The following is a 19286-nucleotide window of genomic DNA, read 5'->3' on the forward strand; positions in this document are numbered from 1 at the left end:
AAAATAAAATTTGCATCTTCAAAGTGGTAGGCATGTTGTGTAAATCAAATGATACAAACCCCCCCAAAAAAATCATAGATTGCACACAGGTGGACTTTATTTAATTAATTGTGACTTCTGAAGGTAATTGGTTGCACCAGATCTTATTTAGGGGCTTCATAGCAAAGGGGGTGAATACATATGCACGCACCACTTTTCCGTTATTTTTTTTTTTGCATTTCACTTCACCAAATTTGACTGTTTTGTGTATGTCCATTACATGAAATCCAAATAAAAATCTATTTTAATTCCAGGTTGTAATGCAACAAAATAGGAAAAATGCCAAGGGGGGTGAATACTTTCGCAAGCCACTGTAGGTAATAACCAGTAGTGATGAAAAACATTTAATAAATTCAAATTAATCGATAGTTAAATATCGCTATTTTATCTTTGGATTATATTATATCGATATTTGACTCAAGTATCAATTTGTTCTACATCTTCTTTTAAAAAAGTGAGCCAAAATGTTTTCAGCATTTGTATTTATTGCCTTCTGTCTCTCTGAAGCAGACACATGGTGAGCAATATGTTTAGAACATTGAATCGCAATAAAATCACAGTATTGAAAACGCAATCATGAGTATTGCAATACATATCGTATCGGCACCTAAATATGGTGATAATATGGTGAGGTCCCTCAGTATGGTGATAATATGGTATGGTGAGGTCCCTCAGTATGGTGATAATATGGTATGGTGAGGTCCCTCAGTATGGTGATAATATGGTATGGTGAGGTCCCTCAGTATGGTGATAATATGGTATGGTGAGGTCCCTCAGTATGGTGATAATATGGTATGGTGAGGTCCCTCAGTATGGTGATAATATGGTATGGTGAGGTCCCTCAGTATGGTGATAATATGGTATGGTGAGGTCCCTCAGTATGGTGATAATATGGTATGGTGAGGTCCCTCAGTGTGGTGATAATATGGTATGGTGAGGTCCCTCAGTATAGTGATAATATGGTATGGTGAGGTCCCTCAATATGGTGATAATATGGTGAGGTCCCTCAGTATGGTGATAATATGGTGAGGTCCCTCAGTATGGTGATAATATGGTATGGTGAGGTCCCTCAGTATGGTGATAATATGGTATGGTGAGGTCCCTCAGTATGGTGATAATATGGTATGGTGAGGTCCCTCAGTATGGTGATAATATGGTATGGTGAGGTCCCTCAGTATGGTGATAATATGGTATGGTGAGGTCCCTCAGTATGGTGATAATATGGTATGGTGAGGTCCCTCAGTATGGTGATAATATGGTATGGTGAGGTCCCTCAGTATGGTGATAATATGGTATGGTGAGGTCCCTCAGTATGGTGATAATATGGTATGGTGAGGTCCCTCAGTATGGTGATAATATGGTGAGGTCCCTCAGTATGGTGATAATATGGTATGGTGAGGTCCCTCAGTATGGTGATAATATGGTATGGTGAGGTCCCTCAGTATGGTGATAATATGGTATGGTGAGGTCCCTCAGTATGGTGATAATATGGTATGGTGAGGTCCCTCAGTATGGTGATAATATGGTATGGTGAGGTCCCTCAGTATGGTGATAATATGGTATGGTGAGGTCCCTCAGTATGGTGATAATATGGTGAGGTCCCTCAGTATGGTGATAATATGGTATGGTGAGGTCCCTCAGTATGGTGATAATATGGTATGGTGAGGTCCCTCAGTATGGTGATAATATGGTGAGGTCCCTCAGTATGGTGATAATATGGTATGGTGAGGTCCCTCAGTATGGTGATAATATGGTATGGTGAGGTCCCTCAGTATGGTGATAATATGGTATGGTGAGGTCCCTCAGTATGGTGATAATATGGTATGGTGAGGTCCCTCAGTATGGTGATAATATGGTATGGTGAGGTCCCTCAGTATGGTGATAATATGGTATGGTGAGGTCCCTCAGTATGGTGATAATATGGTATGGTGAGGTCCCTCAGTATGGTGATAATATGGTATGGTGAGGTCCCTCAGTATGGTGATAATATGGTATGGTGAGGTCCCTCAGTATGGTGATAATATGGTATGGTGAGGTCCCTCAGTATGGTGATAATATGGTATGGTGAGGTCCCTCAGTATGGTGATAATATGGTATGGTGAGGTCCCTCAGTATGGTGATAATATGGTGAGGTCCCTCAGTATGGTGATAATATGGTGAGGTCCCTCAGTATGGTGATAATATGGATAATGTTTGTGTACTCTTCAGTAATAACCAGTCGGTCAGTCTTCAGGGCGGTCTCTAGGTTGTGTGTGTGTGTACCTCTCTTCAGTAATAACCAGTCGGTCAGTCTTCAGGACGGTCTCTAGGTTCTGTGTGTGTGTGTACCTCTCTTCAGTAATAACCAGTCGGTCAGTCTTCAGGGCGGTCTCTAGGTTCTGTGTGTGTGTACCTCTCTTCAGTAATAACCAGTCGGTCAGTCTTCAGGGCGGTTTCTAGGTTCTGTGTGTGTGTACCTCTCTTCAGTAATAACCAGTCGGTCAGTCTTCAGGGCGGTTTCTAGGTTCTGTGTCTGCAGCAGTAGTTTGTCTACCGTCACAGAGTGCTGCTTCCTCTGTTGTTCCATCTCTCTCTCTGATGCTGCCAACGCCTCCAGAGCACTGCTCAGCCTGCACACACACACACACACACACACACACACACACACACACACACACACACACACACACACATATTGTGAGTGATATGATGAGGCAGCTCTCTCCTTCCATTGTGAGTGATATGATAAATAAATAATGTTGCCCTTGGTTCTATCCCTTTGTATATCCAAGCCCTCAGTTTGTGAATGACAATGCTATTGGTCCTTTGTTCTAGTTGTGATGGCAGACATCTCATCTGTCTAGTGTTAAACCCATATTCCTGTTACTTTGTCATGTCTGCACCTTTGTTGATGTGTTCTTAATGTGTTTTCCTTCCAAACCACCACATTATTCCCAACCTACTGGCCTTTAAAACCCTCCATTACAGTCCATGGTCCAGCAACAGTCCTGAACTTAGTTTACAGTCCATGGTCCAGCAACAGTCCTGAACCTAGTTTACAGTCCATGGTCCAGCAACAGTCCTGAACCTATCTTACAGTCCATGGTGGCAGCAACCCTGAAACTAGTTTACAGTCCACTCCAGTCCTTTTCTTTAAACACACATTCTAAACACATCACATGGGCTTGGGACCCGGCTAGTCTGCATGCCACAGATGGCTAACGCATAGGCAATTTGCTGAGAGTTAACACACAAACACGTTGTCATACTTGTCATTCAGTATGTTGTGGTCCTGCTGGCTCTGGTCCAGACAGCTCTGTCTCTCTCTCAGCTCACCCAGAAGAGACGTCACCTGGGCCTTCAGCGCCTCGCCATCCTTAGCCAGCTACACAAACACCATAGACAGAGAGATAAAAATAGTTAATACTCAAGACAGTGAGAGAGAGTTGTTACTCTGACACACAGAGAGAGTTGTTACTCCGTGACACACAGAGAGAGTTGTTACTCTGACACACAGAGAGAGTTGTTACTCTGACACACAGAGAGAGTTGTTACTCCGTGACACAGAGAGAGTTGTTACTCTGACACACAGAGAGAGTTGTTACTCCGTGACACAGAGAGAGAGAGAGAGAGTTGTTACTCCGTGACACAGAGAGAGAGAGAGAGAGTTGTTACTCCGTGACACAGAGAGAGAGAGAGTTGTTACTCAGACAATACGATGCAGTAGGACTGAGTGTTAGGGACAACATGTGCTGTGTGTTGTGAGTGTTTCAAATCCCATTTTATTTGTCACATGCGCCGAATACAACAGGTGTAGACCTTACCTTGAAATGCTTATTTACAAGCCCTTAACCAACAATGCAATTAAGAAAAATAAGAGTTAAGAAAATATTTACTAAATAAACGAAAGTAAAAAATAAAGTAACAATAAAATAACTAAATGAGGCTATATGCAGGGGGTACCGGTACCGGGGTAGGGCCTTCCTCTGACACCGGCTGGTATAGAGGTCCTGGATGGCAGGAAGCTTGGCCCCAGTGATGTACTGGGCCGTACGCACTACCCTCTGTTGCGCCTTGCAGTCGGAGGCCGAGCAGTTGCCATACCAGGCGGTGATGCAACCAGTCAGGATGCTCTCGATGGTGCAGCTGTAGAACTTTATGAGGATCTGAGGACCCATGCCAAATCTTTTCAGTCTCCTGAGGGGGAATAGGCGTTGTCGTGCCCTCTTCACGACTGTCTTGGTGTGTTTGGACCATGATAGTTTGTTGGTGATGTTGACACCAAGGAACTTGAAGCTCTCAACCTGCTCCACTACAGCCCCGTCGATGAGAATGGGGGTGTGCTCGGTCCTCTTTTTTTTCCTGTAGTCCACAATCATCTCCTTTGTCTTGGTCACGTTGAGGGAGAGGTTGTTGTCCTGGCACCACACGGCCAGGTCTCTGACCTCCTCCCTATAGGCTGTCTCATCGTTGTCGGTGATCAGGCCTACCACTGTTGTGTCGTCGGCAAACTTAATGATGGTGTTGGAGTAGTGCCTGGCCATGCAGTCATGGGTGAACAAGGAGTACAGGAGGGAATTAAGCACGCACCCCTGAGGAGCCCCCGTGTTGAGGATCAGCGTGGCGGATGTGTTGTTGCCTACCCTTACCACCTGGGGGCGGCACGTCAGGAAGTCCAGGATCCAGTTGCAGAGGGAGGTGTTTAGTCCCAGGGTCCTTAGCTTAGTGATGAGCTTTGAAGGCACTATGGTGTTGAACGCTGAGCTGTAGTCAATGAACAGCATTCTCACATAGGTGTTCCTTTTGTCCAGGTGGGAAAAGGAAGTGTGGAGTGCAATAGAGATTGCATCATCTGTGGATCTGTTGGGGTGGTATGCAAATTGGAGTGGGTCTAGGGTTTATTGGATAATGGTGTTGACGTGAGCCATGACCAGCCTTTCAAAGCACTTCATGGCTACAGATGTGAGTGCTACGGTCTGTAGTCATTTAGGCAGGTTATCTTAGTGTTCTTGGGCACGGGGACTATGGTGGTCTGCTTGAAACATGTTGGTATTACAGACTGTCAGGGACAGGTTGAAAATGTCAGTGAAGACACTTGCCAGTTGGTCAGCGCATGCTCTGAGTACGCGTCCTGTTTAAAAGGTCTTACTCACATCAGCTACGGAGAGCGTGATCACACAGTCGTCCGGAATAGCTGGTGAGCTCAAGCATGCTTCAGTGTTGCTTGCCTTGAAGCGCGCATAGAAGTTATTTAGCACATCTGGTACGCTCGTGTCACTGGGCAGCTCGCGGCTGGGCTTCCCTTTGTAGTCTGTAATAGTTTTCAAGCCCTGCCACATCCGACGAGCGTCGGAGCCGGTGTAGTAGGATTCAATCTTAGTCCTGTTTTGACGCTTTGCCTGTTTGATGGTTCATCGGAGGGCGTAGCGGGATTTCTTATGGTCAGATTTGCCAAATGGAGGGCGAGGGAGAGCTTTGTATGTGTCTCTGTGTGTGGAGTAAAGGTGGTCTAGAGTTTTTTTCCCTCTGGTTGAACATTTAACATGCTGGTAGAAATTAGGTAAAACTGATTTAAGTTTCCCTGCATTAAAGTCCCCGGCCACTAGGAGAGCCGCCTCTGGATGAGCGTTTTCCTGTTTGCGTATGGCCTTATACAGCTCATTGAGTGCGGTCTTAGTGCCAGCATCGGTTTGTGGTGGTAAATAAACAGCTACGAAGAATATAGATGAAAACTCTCTTGGTAGATAGTGGGTCTACAGCTTATCATGAGGTAATCTACCTCAGGCGAGCAAAACCTTAATATTAGATTTCGCACACCAGCTTTTATTGACAAACAGACACAGACCACCACCCCTCGTCTTACCAGAGGCAGCTGTTCTGTCTTGCCGACGCACGGAAAAACCAGCCAACTGTATATTATCCATGTCGTCATTCAGCCACGACTCGGTGAAACATAAGATATTACCGTTTTTAATGTCCCGTTGGTAGGATAGTCTCGAACAGAGCTCATCCAGTTTATTCTCCAGTGATTGCATATTGGCCAATAGAACGGATGGTAGAGGCGAGTTACCCACTCGCCGATGAATTCTCACAAGGCACCCTGAACTCCGCCCCCTGTATCGGCGTCTCTTCATGTGAATGACGGGGATTTGGGCCCGGGCCGGTATCAGCAGTAAATCCTTCGCGTACGACTCAGTAAGGAAAAACTCTTCGTCCAGTTCGAGGTGAGTAATCGCTGTTCTGATGTCCAGAAGCTCTTTTCGGTCATAAGAGACGGTGGCAGAAACATTATGTACAAAATAAGTTACAAACAATGCGAAAAAACGCACAATTGGTTAGGAGCCTGTAAAACGGCAGCCGTCCCCTCCGGCGCCATTCTACCTCCGGCGCCATTTGTGGTGTGTGTGTGTGTTGTGAGTGTAGTGAGTGCAGTGTGTGTACCTGGGCACAGTCCTTGTCCTTCTGTTTAAGCAGCACTTCAGTTCTGTCTCTCTGAGCTGAACTCTTCTGGAGTGAATCTAACTTCTCCTGCAGCTCTCTGTACCTACACACACAGTTGCAGGTCTTTAGTAGCACTGTTCAGAATTACAAGGCAAAATAGAGAGATACTCTAGACAGTTCTTACCTGCACTGCGTGGCTTGTAGCTGCTCTGTGAGTTTGGCCAGGTGGGAGCTGAGGAGACAGGAGGCAGAAACATCAGCACACACACACACGGACACGTTGCAGGAAGTGATGAGGAAATTATGTCATACCTTTCAGATGAGGGCGGGGCATCGGAATGCTGAACCGCTTCCTCGGTAACACCACAACTCTAAGGAACACAAGCATGCCTTTACCTTCCATTTTTAATATTTGCATTCACATTTTAGCCCATTATTTCATTTCATGGTATCCAATTGTATAGTTACGACCTCGTCTGTGAGGCAACTCCCCAGCGTTCTCAGGAGAGGTGACGGGTGGGACATGCGTCCTCTGAAACATGCTCCGCCAAACCACGCTGCGTCTTATCACACTGCTCACTAACCCAGAAGTCAGACAAACCAATGTGTCAGAGGGAACGCCGTTCAACGTGAAGTCAGCTTGAAGGCGCCGCTACAGCGTGCTGAGACTTGGAATCCCCTGACTACCCTCCCCTCCCCTAATTCGGACGATGCTAGGCTGGAATCCCCTGACTACCCTCCCCTCCCCTAACTCGGACGATGCTAGGCTGGAATCCCCTGACTACCCTCCCCTCCCCTAACTCGGACGATGCTAGGCTGGAATCCCCTGACTACCCTCCCCTCCCCTAACTCGGACGATGCTAGGCTGGAATCCCCTGACTACCCTCCCCTAACTCGGACGATGCTAGGCCAATTGTGCACGTCCCTTGGGATCTCCCGGTCAAAATCTGGAATCGAACCAGGTTGTAGTGGCGTCCCTCTGCACTCGGGAGGCCCTACCTTCTATTGTTGATTTCTACACAGAATGACCCTAACACCACACACACACTACCTGTGCCTGATCCAGTCTGGTTCCGAGTTGCTCAACTGAGCGACGAAGGCGGTCTCTTTCCCTCTCTCTCTCCTCCCTCTCCCTCCTCCCTCTCTCTTTCCCTCTCTCTCTCTCCCTCCTCCCTCTCTCTTTCCCTCTCTCTCCCTCCTCCCTCTCTCTCCCTCTCCCCCTCCTCTCTCTCTCCCTCTCTCCCTCCTCTCTCTCCCTCTTTCCCTCCTCTCTCTCCCTCTCTCTCTCTCTCTCCTCCCTCCTCTCCCTCTCCCTCTCCCTCCTCCCTCTCTCTCTCCAGCTCTTCATTCCTCCTCCTCAGATCTCTCATTCCTTCTTCCAACTGCTCTTTGTGGATCTTCAGCAGCTGGGGAAACCCATTCCCTCAAGAGGGCTACAGAAAGAGGGAGTGAGGAGCGAAAGAGGAAGACCGAAGAGGGGTTGATAGACACAGCATATCCAATAGAAGCTTTGTGGGCCAATACAGTACACTAACTACAATACACTACACTACAGTACACTAACTACAATACACTACACCACACTCCCTACACTAACTACAGTATATTACCAACTACAGTACACTAACTATACCAACTACAGTACCCTAACTAACTATACCAACTACAGTACACTACCTAACAATACCAACTACAGTACCCTACCTAACTATACCAACTACAGTACCCTAACTATACCAACTACAGTGCCCTAACTAACTATACCAACTACAGTACACTAACTAACTATACCAACTACAGTACCCTAACTAACTATACCAACTACAGTACCCTAACTAACTATACCAACTACAGTACACTAACTAACTATACCAAATACAGTACCCTAACTAACTATACCAACTACAGTACACTAACTATACCAACTACAGTACCCTAACTAACTATACCAACTACAGTACCCTAACTAACTATACCAACTACAGTACCCTACCTAACTATACCAACTACAGTACCCTACCTAACTATACCAACTACAGTACCCTAACTATACCAACTACAGTACCCTAACTATACCAACTACAGTACCCTACCTAACTATACCAACTACAGTACCCTACCTAACTATACCAACTACAGTACCCTAACTAACTATACCAACTACAGTACCCTAACTATACCAACTACAGTGCCCTAACTATACCAACTACAGTACCCTAACTAACTATACCAACTACAGTACCCTAACTAACTATACCAACTACAGTACCCTAACTATACCAACTACAGTACCCTAACTATATCAACTACAGTACCCTACCTAACTATACCAACTACAGTACCCTAACTAACTATACCAACTACAGTACCCTAACTATACCAACTACAGTACCCTAACTATACCAACTACAGTACCCTAACTAACTATACCAACTACAGTACCCTAACTATACCAACTACAGTACCCTAACTATACCAACTACAGTACCCTAACTAACTATACCAACTACAGTACCCTAACTAACTATACCAACTACAGTACCCTAACTATACCAACTACAGTACCCTAACTAACTATACCAACTACAGTTCCCTAACTATACCAACTACAGTGCCCTAACTAACTATACCAACTACAGTACCCTAACTAACTATACCAACTACAGTACCCTAACTATACCAACTACAGTACCCTAACTATACCAACTACAGTACCCTAACTATACCAACTACAGTACCCTACCTAACTATACCAACTACAGTACACTACCTAAATATACCAACTACAGTGCCCTAACTAACTATACCAACTACAGTACCCTAACTAACTATACCAACTACAGTACCCTAACTATACCAACTACAGTACCCTAACTAACTATACCAACTACAGTTCCCTAACTATACCAACTACAGTGCCCTAACTAACTATACCAACTACAGTACCCTAACTAACTATACCAACTACAGTACCCTAACTATACCAACTACAGTACCCTAACTATACCAACTACAGTACCCTAACTATACCAACTACAGTACCCTACCTAACTATACCAACTACAGTACACTACCTAAATATACCAACTACAGTGCCCTAACTAACTATACCAACTACAGTACCCTAACTAACTATACCAACTACAGTACCCTAACTATACCAACTACAGTACCCTAACTAACTATACCAACTACAGTACCCTAACTAACTATACCAACTACAGTACCCTAACTAACTATACCAACTACAGTACCCTAACTATACCAACTACAGTACCCTAACTAACTATACCAACTACAGTACCCTAACTATACCAACTACAGTACCCTAACTAACTATACCAACTACAGTACCCTAACTAACTATACCAACTACAGTACCCTACCTAACTATACCAACTACAGTACCCTAACTAACTATACCAACTACAGTACCCTAACTATACCAACTACAGTACCCTAACTAACTATACCAACTACAGTACCCTAACTATACCAACTACAGTACCCTAACTATACCAACTACAGTACCCTAACTAACTATATCAACTACAGTACCCTAACTATACCAACTACAGTACCCTACCTAACTATACCAACTACAGTACCCTAACTATACCAACTACAGTACCCTACCTAACTATACCAACTACAGTACCCTACCTAACTATACCAACTACAGTACCCTAACTAACTATTCCAACTACAGTACCCTAACTAACTATACCAACTACAGTACACTAACTATACCAACTACAGTACCCTACCTAACTATACCAACTACAGTACCCTACCTAACTATACCAACTACAGTACACTACCTAACTATACCAACTACAGTACCCTAACTAACTATACCAACTACAGTACCCTAACTATACCAACTACAGTACCCTAACTATACCAACTACAGTACCCTAACTATACCAACTACAGTACCCTAACTATACCAACTACAGTACCCTAACTATACCAACTACAGTACCCTAACTAACTATACCAACTACAGTACCCTAACTATACCAACTACAGTACCCTACCTAACTATACCAACTACAGTACCTTAACTAACTATACCAACTACAGTACCCTAACTAACTATACCAACTACAGTACCCTAACTAACTATACCAACTACAGTACCCTAACTAACTATACCAACTACAGTACCCTACCTAACTATACCAACTACAGTACCCTACCTAACTATACCAACTACAGTGCCCTAACTATACCAACTACAGTGCCCTAACTATACCAACTACAGTGCCCTAACTATACCAACTACAGTGCCCTAACTATACCAACTACAGTACCCTAACTATACCAACTACAGTACCCTAACTATACCAACTACAGTACCCTAACTAACTATACCAACTACAGTACACTAACTAACTATACCAACTACAGTACACTACCTAACTCTACCAACTACAGTACACTAACTATACCAACTACAGTACACTAACTAACTATACCAACTACAGTACCCTACCTAACTATACCAACTACAGTACCCTACCTAACTATACCAACTACAGTACCCTAACTATACCAACTACAGTACCCTAACTATACCAACTACAGTACACTAACTAACTATACCAACTACAGTACCCTACCTAACTATACCAACTACAGTACCCTACCTAACTATACCAACTACAGTACCCTAACTATACCAACTACAGTACCCTAACTATACCAACTACAGTACCCTAACTAACTATACCAACTACAGTGCCCTAACTATACCAACTACAGTGCCCTAACTATACCAACTACAGTGCCCTAACTATACCAACTACAGTGCCCTAACTATACCAACTACAGTACCCTAACTATACCAACTACAGTACCCTAACTATACCAACTACAGTACCCTAACTAACTATACCAACTACAGTACACTAACTATACCAACTACAGTACCCTAACTAACTATACCAACTACAGTACCCAACCTAACTATACCAACTACAGTACACTACTTAACTATACCAACTACAGTACCCTACCTAACTATACCAACTACAGTACCCTAACTATACCAACTACAGTACCCTAACTATACCAACTACAGTACCCTAACTATACCAACTACAGTACCCTAACTATACCAACTACAGTACACTACTTAACTATACCAACTACAGTACCCTACCTAACTATACCAACTACAGTACCCTAACTATACCAACTACAGTACCCTAACTATACCAACTACAGTACCCTAACTATACCAACTACAGTACCCTAACTATACCAACTACAGTACCCTAACTATACCAACTACAGTACCCTAACTAACTATACCAACTACAGTACACTAACTATACCAACTACAGTACCCTACCTAACTATACCAACTACAGTACCCTACCTAACTATACCAACTACAGTACCCTAACTATACCAACTACAGTACCCTACCTAACTATACCAACTACAGTACCCTAACTATACCAACTACAGTACCCTAACTATACCAACTACAGTACCCTAACTAACTATACCAACTACAGTACCCTAACTAACTATACCAACTACAGTACCCTAACTAACTATACCAACTACAGTACCCTAACTAACTATACCAACTACAGTACCCTAACTAACTATACCAACTACAGTACCCTAACTAACTATACCAACTACAGTACCCTAACTAACTATACCAACTACAGTACCCTAACTATACCAACTACAGTACCCTAACTATACCAACTACAGTACCCTAACTATACCAACTACAGTACCCTAACTAACTATACCAACTACAGTACCCTAACTAACTACACCAACTACAGTACCCTAACTATACCAACTACAGTACCCTAACTAACTATACCAACTACAGTACCCTAACTATACCAACTACAGTACCCTAACTAACTATACCAACTACAGTACCCTAACTATACCAACTACAGTGCCCTAACTATACCAACTACAGTACCCTAACTATACCAACTACAGTACACTACCTAACTATACCAACTACAGTACCCTACCTAACTATACCAACTACAGTACACTACCTAACTATACCAACTATAGTACCCTAACTATACCAACTACAGTACCCTAACTATACCAACTACAGTACCCTAACTAACTATACCAACTACAGTACCCTAACTATACCAACTACAGTGCCCTAACTATACCAACTACAGTACCCTAACTAACTATACCAACTACAGTGCCCTAACTATACCAACTACAGTACCCTAACTATACCAACTACAGTACCCTAACTATACCAACTACAGTGCCCTAACTATACCAACTACAGTACACTACCTAACTATACCAACTACAGTACCCTACCTAACTATACCAACTACAGTACACTACCTAACTATACCAACTACAGTACCCTAACTATACCAACTACAGTACCCTACCTAACTATACCAACTACAGTACCCTACCTAACTATACCAACTACAGTACCCTACCTAACTATACCAACTACAGTACCCTAACTATACCAACTACAGTACACTACCTAACTATACCAACTACAGTACCCTACCTAACTATACCAACTACAGTACACTACCTAACTATACCAACTACAGTACCCTAACTATACCAACTACAGTACCCTACCTAACTATACCAACTACAGTACCCTACCTAACTATACCAACTACAGTACCCTACCTAACTATACCAACTACAGTACCCTAACTATACCAACTACAGTACCCTACCTAACTATACCAACTACAGTACCCTACCTAACTATACCAACTACAGTACCCTAACTAACTATACCAACTACAGTACCCTACCTTACTATACCAACTACAGTAACTAACTATACCAACTACAGTACACTAACTAACTATACCAACTACAGTACCTAACTATACCAACTACAGTACCCTACCTAACTATACCAACTACAGTACCCTACCTAACTATACCAACTACAGTACCCTAACTATACCAACTACAGTACCCTAACTATACCAACTACAGTACCCTACCTAACTATACCAACTACAGTACCCTACCTTACTATACCAACTACAGTATATTACCAACTACAGTACACTAACTACCTATACCAACTACAGTACACTACCTTCCCTATACCCACTACACTACCTTCCCTATACCCACTACACTACCTTCCCTATACCCACTACACTACCTTCCCTATACCAACTACACTACCTTCCCTATACCCACTACACTACCTTCCCTATACCCACTACACTACCTTCCCTATACCCACTACACTACCTTCCCTATACCCACTACACTACCTTCCCTATACCCACTACACTACCTTCCCTATACCCACTACACTACCTTCCCTATACCCACTACACTACCTTCCCTATACCCACTACACTACCTTCCCTATACCCACTACACTACCTTCCCTATACCCACTACACTACCTTCCCTATACCAACTACACTACACTACCTTCCCTATACCAACTACACTACACTAACTTCCCTATACCAACTACACTCCAGTACAGGCTTGGATTAAATTGAAAGAATTAGAAGGTAAACAAAGCTGCTTGCCCCTCCCCCTTCGCCCTCCCTGATTGAGGGGGGAGGACTGGGGGAGGGGCTACTCCTGGAGTTTACCGCACACACGATGCAGAAACTCCTCCCCCTTCTCCCTCAGGTTCTTACCAAGCTGCGTAGCATCATCTGTTCATTTTCCTCTGCTCTCTTCTCCATCCGTCTGTCTGTCACCTGTCAACCAGGAAATACAGCACAATGTGTTGATGGATCAATCTCTCCTACCTCTTCTCCAGCCATCTGTCTACCCACCAGGGTTGGGCTCAATTCAGAATTTTGGAATTTACTCCTGTTCAACTCATGAGTTTAAATTCTAATTGAATTGGCCACACCCCACAGTATATAGAATTTGAGTGACAGGATGTAGAATTTAATTCAGTGCAATGCAAATAAATTCCACTCAGTCATAGAACATGAACGTTTTCATTGAATCTGACAGGTCACACTTCCAGATACTAAAAAAATCACTTTTCTCTGGAAACAATGTTTGTATACTCTTAGTGCTTAGAATAGCCAATTATACACTGAGTGGACAAAACATTAGGAACACCTTCCTAATATTGAGTGGCACCCCCTTTTGCCCTCGGAACCAATTCATCAGGGTATGGACTCTACAAGGAACAGCCTCAATTCATCAGGGTATGGACTCTACAAGGAACAGCCTCAATTCATCAGGGTATGAACTCTACAAGGAACAGCCTCAATTCATCAGGGTATGGACTCTACAAGGAACAGCCTCAATTCATCAGGGCATGGACTCTACAAGGAACAGCCTCAATTCATCAGGGCATGAACTCTACAAGGAACAGCCTCAATTCATCAGGGTATGGACTCTACAAGGAACAGCCTCAATTCATCAGGGTATGAACTCTACAAGGAACAGCCTCAATTCATCAGGGTATGGACTCTACAAGGAACAGCCTCAATTCATCAGGGCATGGACTCTACAAGGAACAGCCTCAATTCATCAGGGCATGAACTCTACAAGGAACAGCCTCAATTCATCAGGGCATGAACTCTACAAGGAACAGCCTCAATTCATCGGGGTATGAACTCTACAAGGAACAGCCTCAATTCATCAGGGCATGGACTCTACAAGGAACAGACTCAATTCATCAGGGCATGAACTCTACAAGGAACAGCCTCAATTCATCAGGGCATGGACTCTACAAGGAACAGCCTCAATTCATCAGGGCATGAACTCTACAAGGAACAGCCTCAATTCATCGGGGTATGAACTCTACAAGGAACAGCCTCAATTCATCAGGGCATGGACTCTACAAGGAACAGACTCAATTCATCAGGGCATGAACTCTACAAGGAACAGCCTCAATTCATCAGGGCATGGACTCTACAAGGAACAGCCTCAATTCATCAGGGCATGAACTCTACAAGGAACAGCCTCAATTCATCAGGGCATGGACTCTACAAGGAACAGCCTCAATTCATCGGGGTATGGACTCTACAAGGAACAGCCTCAATTCATCGGGGTATGGACTCTACAAGGAACAGCCTCAATTCATCAGGGCATGAACTCTACAAGGAACAGCCTCAATTCATCAGGGCATGAACTCTACAAGGAACAGCCTCAATTCATCAGGGCATGGACTCTACAAGGAACAGCCTCAATTCATCAGGGTATGAACTCTACAAGGAACAGCCTAAATTCATAAGGGCATGAACTCTACAAGGAACAGCCTCAATTCATCAGGGCATGAACTCTACAAGGAACAGCCTCAATTCATCAGGGCATGAACTCTACAAGGAACAGCCTCAATTCATCAGGGCATGAACTCTACAAGGAACAGCCTCAATTCATCGGGGTATGGACTCTACAAGGAACAGCCTCAATTCATCAGGGCATGAACTCTACAAGGAACAGCCTCAATTCATCAGGGCATGAACTCTACAAGGAACAGCCTCAATTCATCGGGGTATGGACTCTACAAGGAACAGCCTCAATTCATCAGGGCATGAACTCTACAAGGAACAGCCTCAATTCATCAGGGCATGAACTCTACAAGGTGTTGAAAGCATTCCACAGGGATGCTGGCCCATGTTGACTCCGATGCTTCCTACAGTTGTCAAGTTGGCAGGATGTCCTTTGGGTGGTGGACCATTCTTGATACACACGGCAAACTGTTGAGCGTGAAAAACCAATAAGAGATTATAGCTTTCACCTGGTTAGTCTGTCATGGAAAGAGCAGGTGCTCCTAATGTTTTTTGTACACTCACTGTATTTCCACCAACCATTTCATTTGTTTGGCTTCTTTTTGAAGGCCTCAGGGTCAACTTGAGGGTTAAGCTAATTTATTCTGGAAAATGTTGTATTTTCCCCACTGAACTTAATTAGTAACTGATTAATGAAATATAATAACTTAAAATGAATGATCAAGGAAAACAAATGAATATTCTAAGAGTTTGTCCTGAAAATAAATTGTTTAAACAATATTTTATATGCATGTATATAACAAAATGTTTGATGTACAAGATGTATATTTGATAGAATAGAAGAGGCAATTCTGTATCATGTTTACTACTTAAATTCAACTCCACTTCAAGAATGTATTAGGTATTCTGAATCCAACCATCCCTCCCTCTGTACTGACCAGTGAGGATGCCATGGGTCCGTTGGTCTCTGAGCTCTTCTCCTGCTCCCCTCCCCTCCCAGGACCCCCATTGGAGCTGCAGTTGGTGGAGTTGGGGCAGGAGCCCTGGCTGAAACTGGGGCCGTTGACCAGCAGGCCTTGGTCAGCTCCAGGGTTGGAGGGGCTGGCCAGGCTGGTGAGGCTGTGGTTCTCCCTGGCCAGTCTCTCCACTAGAGCCCGGGCCTCCTGGAAACGACAGCTGAGGAACTCCCTCTCTTCTCTAGACCTCCGCTGCCATCCCTCCATCTCCTCACAGCGCTCACGCAGGGCCTGGTTGCTGCGCCGCAACGCCTCTACGCACGCACACACACACACACACACACACAGAAATAGCATTAATACTCACAGCGCTCACGCAGGGCCTGGTTGCTGCACCGCAACGTCTCTACGCACACACACACACAATCTGTGCCTCATTGTGGATCAAATAAAGTCTTCCAGTGGTGTGAGAGACGTACCTCGGAGCTGCTGGTTGTCTCCCAGTAGTCTGGTCACCACCTCATTGGCTGCCAGCTCAAGTGGAACCCGGAGAGCCCCGCCTCCCTCGTCCCCCACCATCTCCCACGTGTCTGTCTGAGGCTGCACCATGCTGCTGAACCATGTTAACATCAGACACACATCATACATACATGGTATCATACATGTAGACAGACACACATCATACATACAGTGGGGAGAACAAGTATTTGATACACTGCCGATTTTGCAGGTTTTCCTACTTACAAAGCATGTAGAGGTCTGTGATTTTTATCATAGGTACACTTCAACTGTGAGAGACGGAATCTAAAACAAAAATCCAGAAAATCACATTGTATGATTTAAGTAATTAATTTGCATTTTATTGCATGATAAGTATTTGATCACCTACCAACCAGTAAGAATTCCGGCTCTCACAGACCTGTTAGGTTTTCTTTAAGAAGCCCTCCTGTTCTCCACTCATTACCTGTATTAACTGCACCTGTTTGAACTCGTTACCTGTATGAAAGACACCTGTCCACACACTCAATCAAAGACTCCAATCTCTCCACAATGGCCAAGACCAGAGAGCTGTGTAAGGACATCAGGGATAAAATTGTAGACCTGCACAAGGCTGGGATGGGCTACAGGACAATAGGCAAGCAGCTTGGTGAGAAGGCAACAACTGTTGGCGCAATTATTAGAAAATGGAAGAAGTTCGAGATGACGGTCAATCACCCTCGGTCTGGGGCTCCATGCAATATCTCACCTCGTGGGGCATCAATTATCATGAGGAAGGTGAGGGATCAGCCCAGAACTACACGGCAGGACCTGGTCAATGACCTGAAGAGAGCCGGGACCACAGTCTCAAAGAAAACCATTAGTAACACACTACGCCATCATGGATTAAAATCCTGCAGCGGACGCAAGGTCCCCCTGCTCAAGCCAGCGCATATCCAGGCCCGTCTGAAGTTTGCCAATGACCATCTGGATGATCCAGAGGAGGAATGGGAGAAGGTCATGTGGTCTGATGAGACAAAAATAGAGCTTTTTGGTCTAAATTCCACTCGCCGTGTTTGGAGGAAGAAGGATGAGTACAATCCCAAGAACACCATCCCAACCGTGAAGCATGGAGGTGGAAACATCATTCTTTGGGGATGCTTTTCTGCAAAGGGGACAGGACGACTGCACCGTATTGAGGGGAGGATGGATGGGGCCATGTATCGCGAGATCTTGGCCAACAATCTCCTTCCCTCAGTAAGAGCATTGAAGATGGGTCGTGGCTGGGTCTTCAATCATGACAACGACCCGAAACACACAGCCAGGGCAACTAAGGAGTGGCTCCGTAAGAAGCATCTCAAGGTCCTGGAGTGGCCTAGCCAGTCTCCAGACCTGAACCCAATAGAAAATCTTCGGAGGGAGCTGAAAGTCTGTATTGCCCAGCGACAGCCCAGAAACCTGAAGGATCTGGAGAAGGTCTGTATGGAGGAGTGGGCCAAAATCCCTGCTGCAGTGTGTGCAAACCTGGTCAAGACCTACAGGAAACGTATGATCTCTGTAATTGCAAACAAAGGTTTCTGTACCAAATATTAAGTTCTGCTTTTCTGATATATCAAATAATGTCATGCAATAACATGCAAATTCATTACTTAAAAATCATACAATGTGATTTTCTGGATTTTTGTTTTAGATTCCATCTCTCACAGTTGAAGTGTACCTATGATAAAATTAACAGATTGTAATTTCAGTGTCTGGGAGCTATCTGTTAAGAACTAACGTTAGCTCCCAAACACTGAAATTACAATCTGTTAAGAACTAACGTTAACACTGAAATTACAATCTGTTAAGAACCAACGTTAACACTGAAATTACAATCTGTTAAGAACTAACATTAACACTGAAATTACAATCTGTTAAGAACTAACATTAACACTGAAATTACAATCTGTTAAGAACTAACGTTAGCTCCCAAACACTGAAATTACTATCTGTTAAGAACTAACGTTAGCTCCCAAACACTGAAATTACTATCTGTTAAGAACTAACGTTAGCTCCCAGACACTGAAATTACTATCTGTTAAGAACTAACGTTAGTAATTTCAGTGTCTGGGAGCTATCTGTTTGAGTGCACTTGAAATGTGCAGCATGCAATACCAATGGTCTT

At 44.0% G+C, this 19286-nt stretch overlaps 1 protein-coding gene across 1 annotated transcript in view; it reads right to left on the reverse strand.

Moving 5' to 3' along the window:
- The window catches only part of LOC311148218 (NF-kappa-B essential modulator-like), a 25704-nt gene extending 8052 nt beyond the window's left edge, over window positions 1-17652 (reverse strand). Inside the window, exons 1-8 of the mRNA XM_084185105.1 lie at window positions 17125-17652; window positions 16628-16959; window positions 14130-14192; window positions 6772-6830; window positions 6644-6691; window positions 6460-6562; window positions 3288-3403; window positions 2496-2648 (exon numbers count right to left, since the gene is read on the reverse strand). Coding sequence (XP_084041231.1) covers window positions 2496-2648; window positions 3288-3403; window positions 6460-6562; window positions 6644-6691; window positions 6772-6830; window positions 14130-14192; window positions 16628-16959; window positions 17125-17332 — 1082 coding nt within the window. The 5' untranslated portion in view covers window positions 17333-17652. The remainder of the gene's footprint in view (window positions 1-2495; window positions 2649-3287; window positions 3404-6459; window positions 6563-6643; window positions 6692-6771; window positions 6831-14129; window positions 14193-16627; window positions 16960-17124) is intronic.
- Between the last annotated feature and the right edge of the window lie 1634 nt (window positions 17653-19286).

The sequence above is a fragment of the Coregonus lavaretus genome (genome assembly GCF_964263955.1).
Source record: "Coregonus lavaretus genome assembly, chromosome: 20".
Lineage (NCBI taxonomy): Eukaryota > Metazoa > Chordata > Actinopteri > Salmoniformes > Salmonidae > Coregonus > Coregonus lavaretus.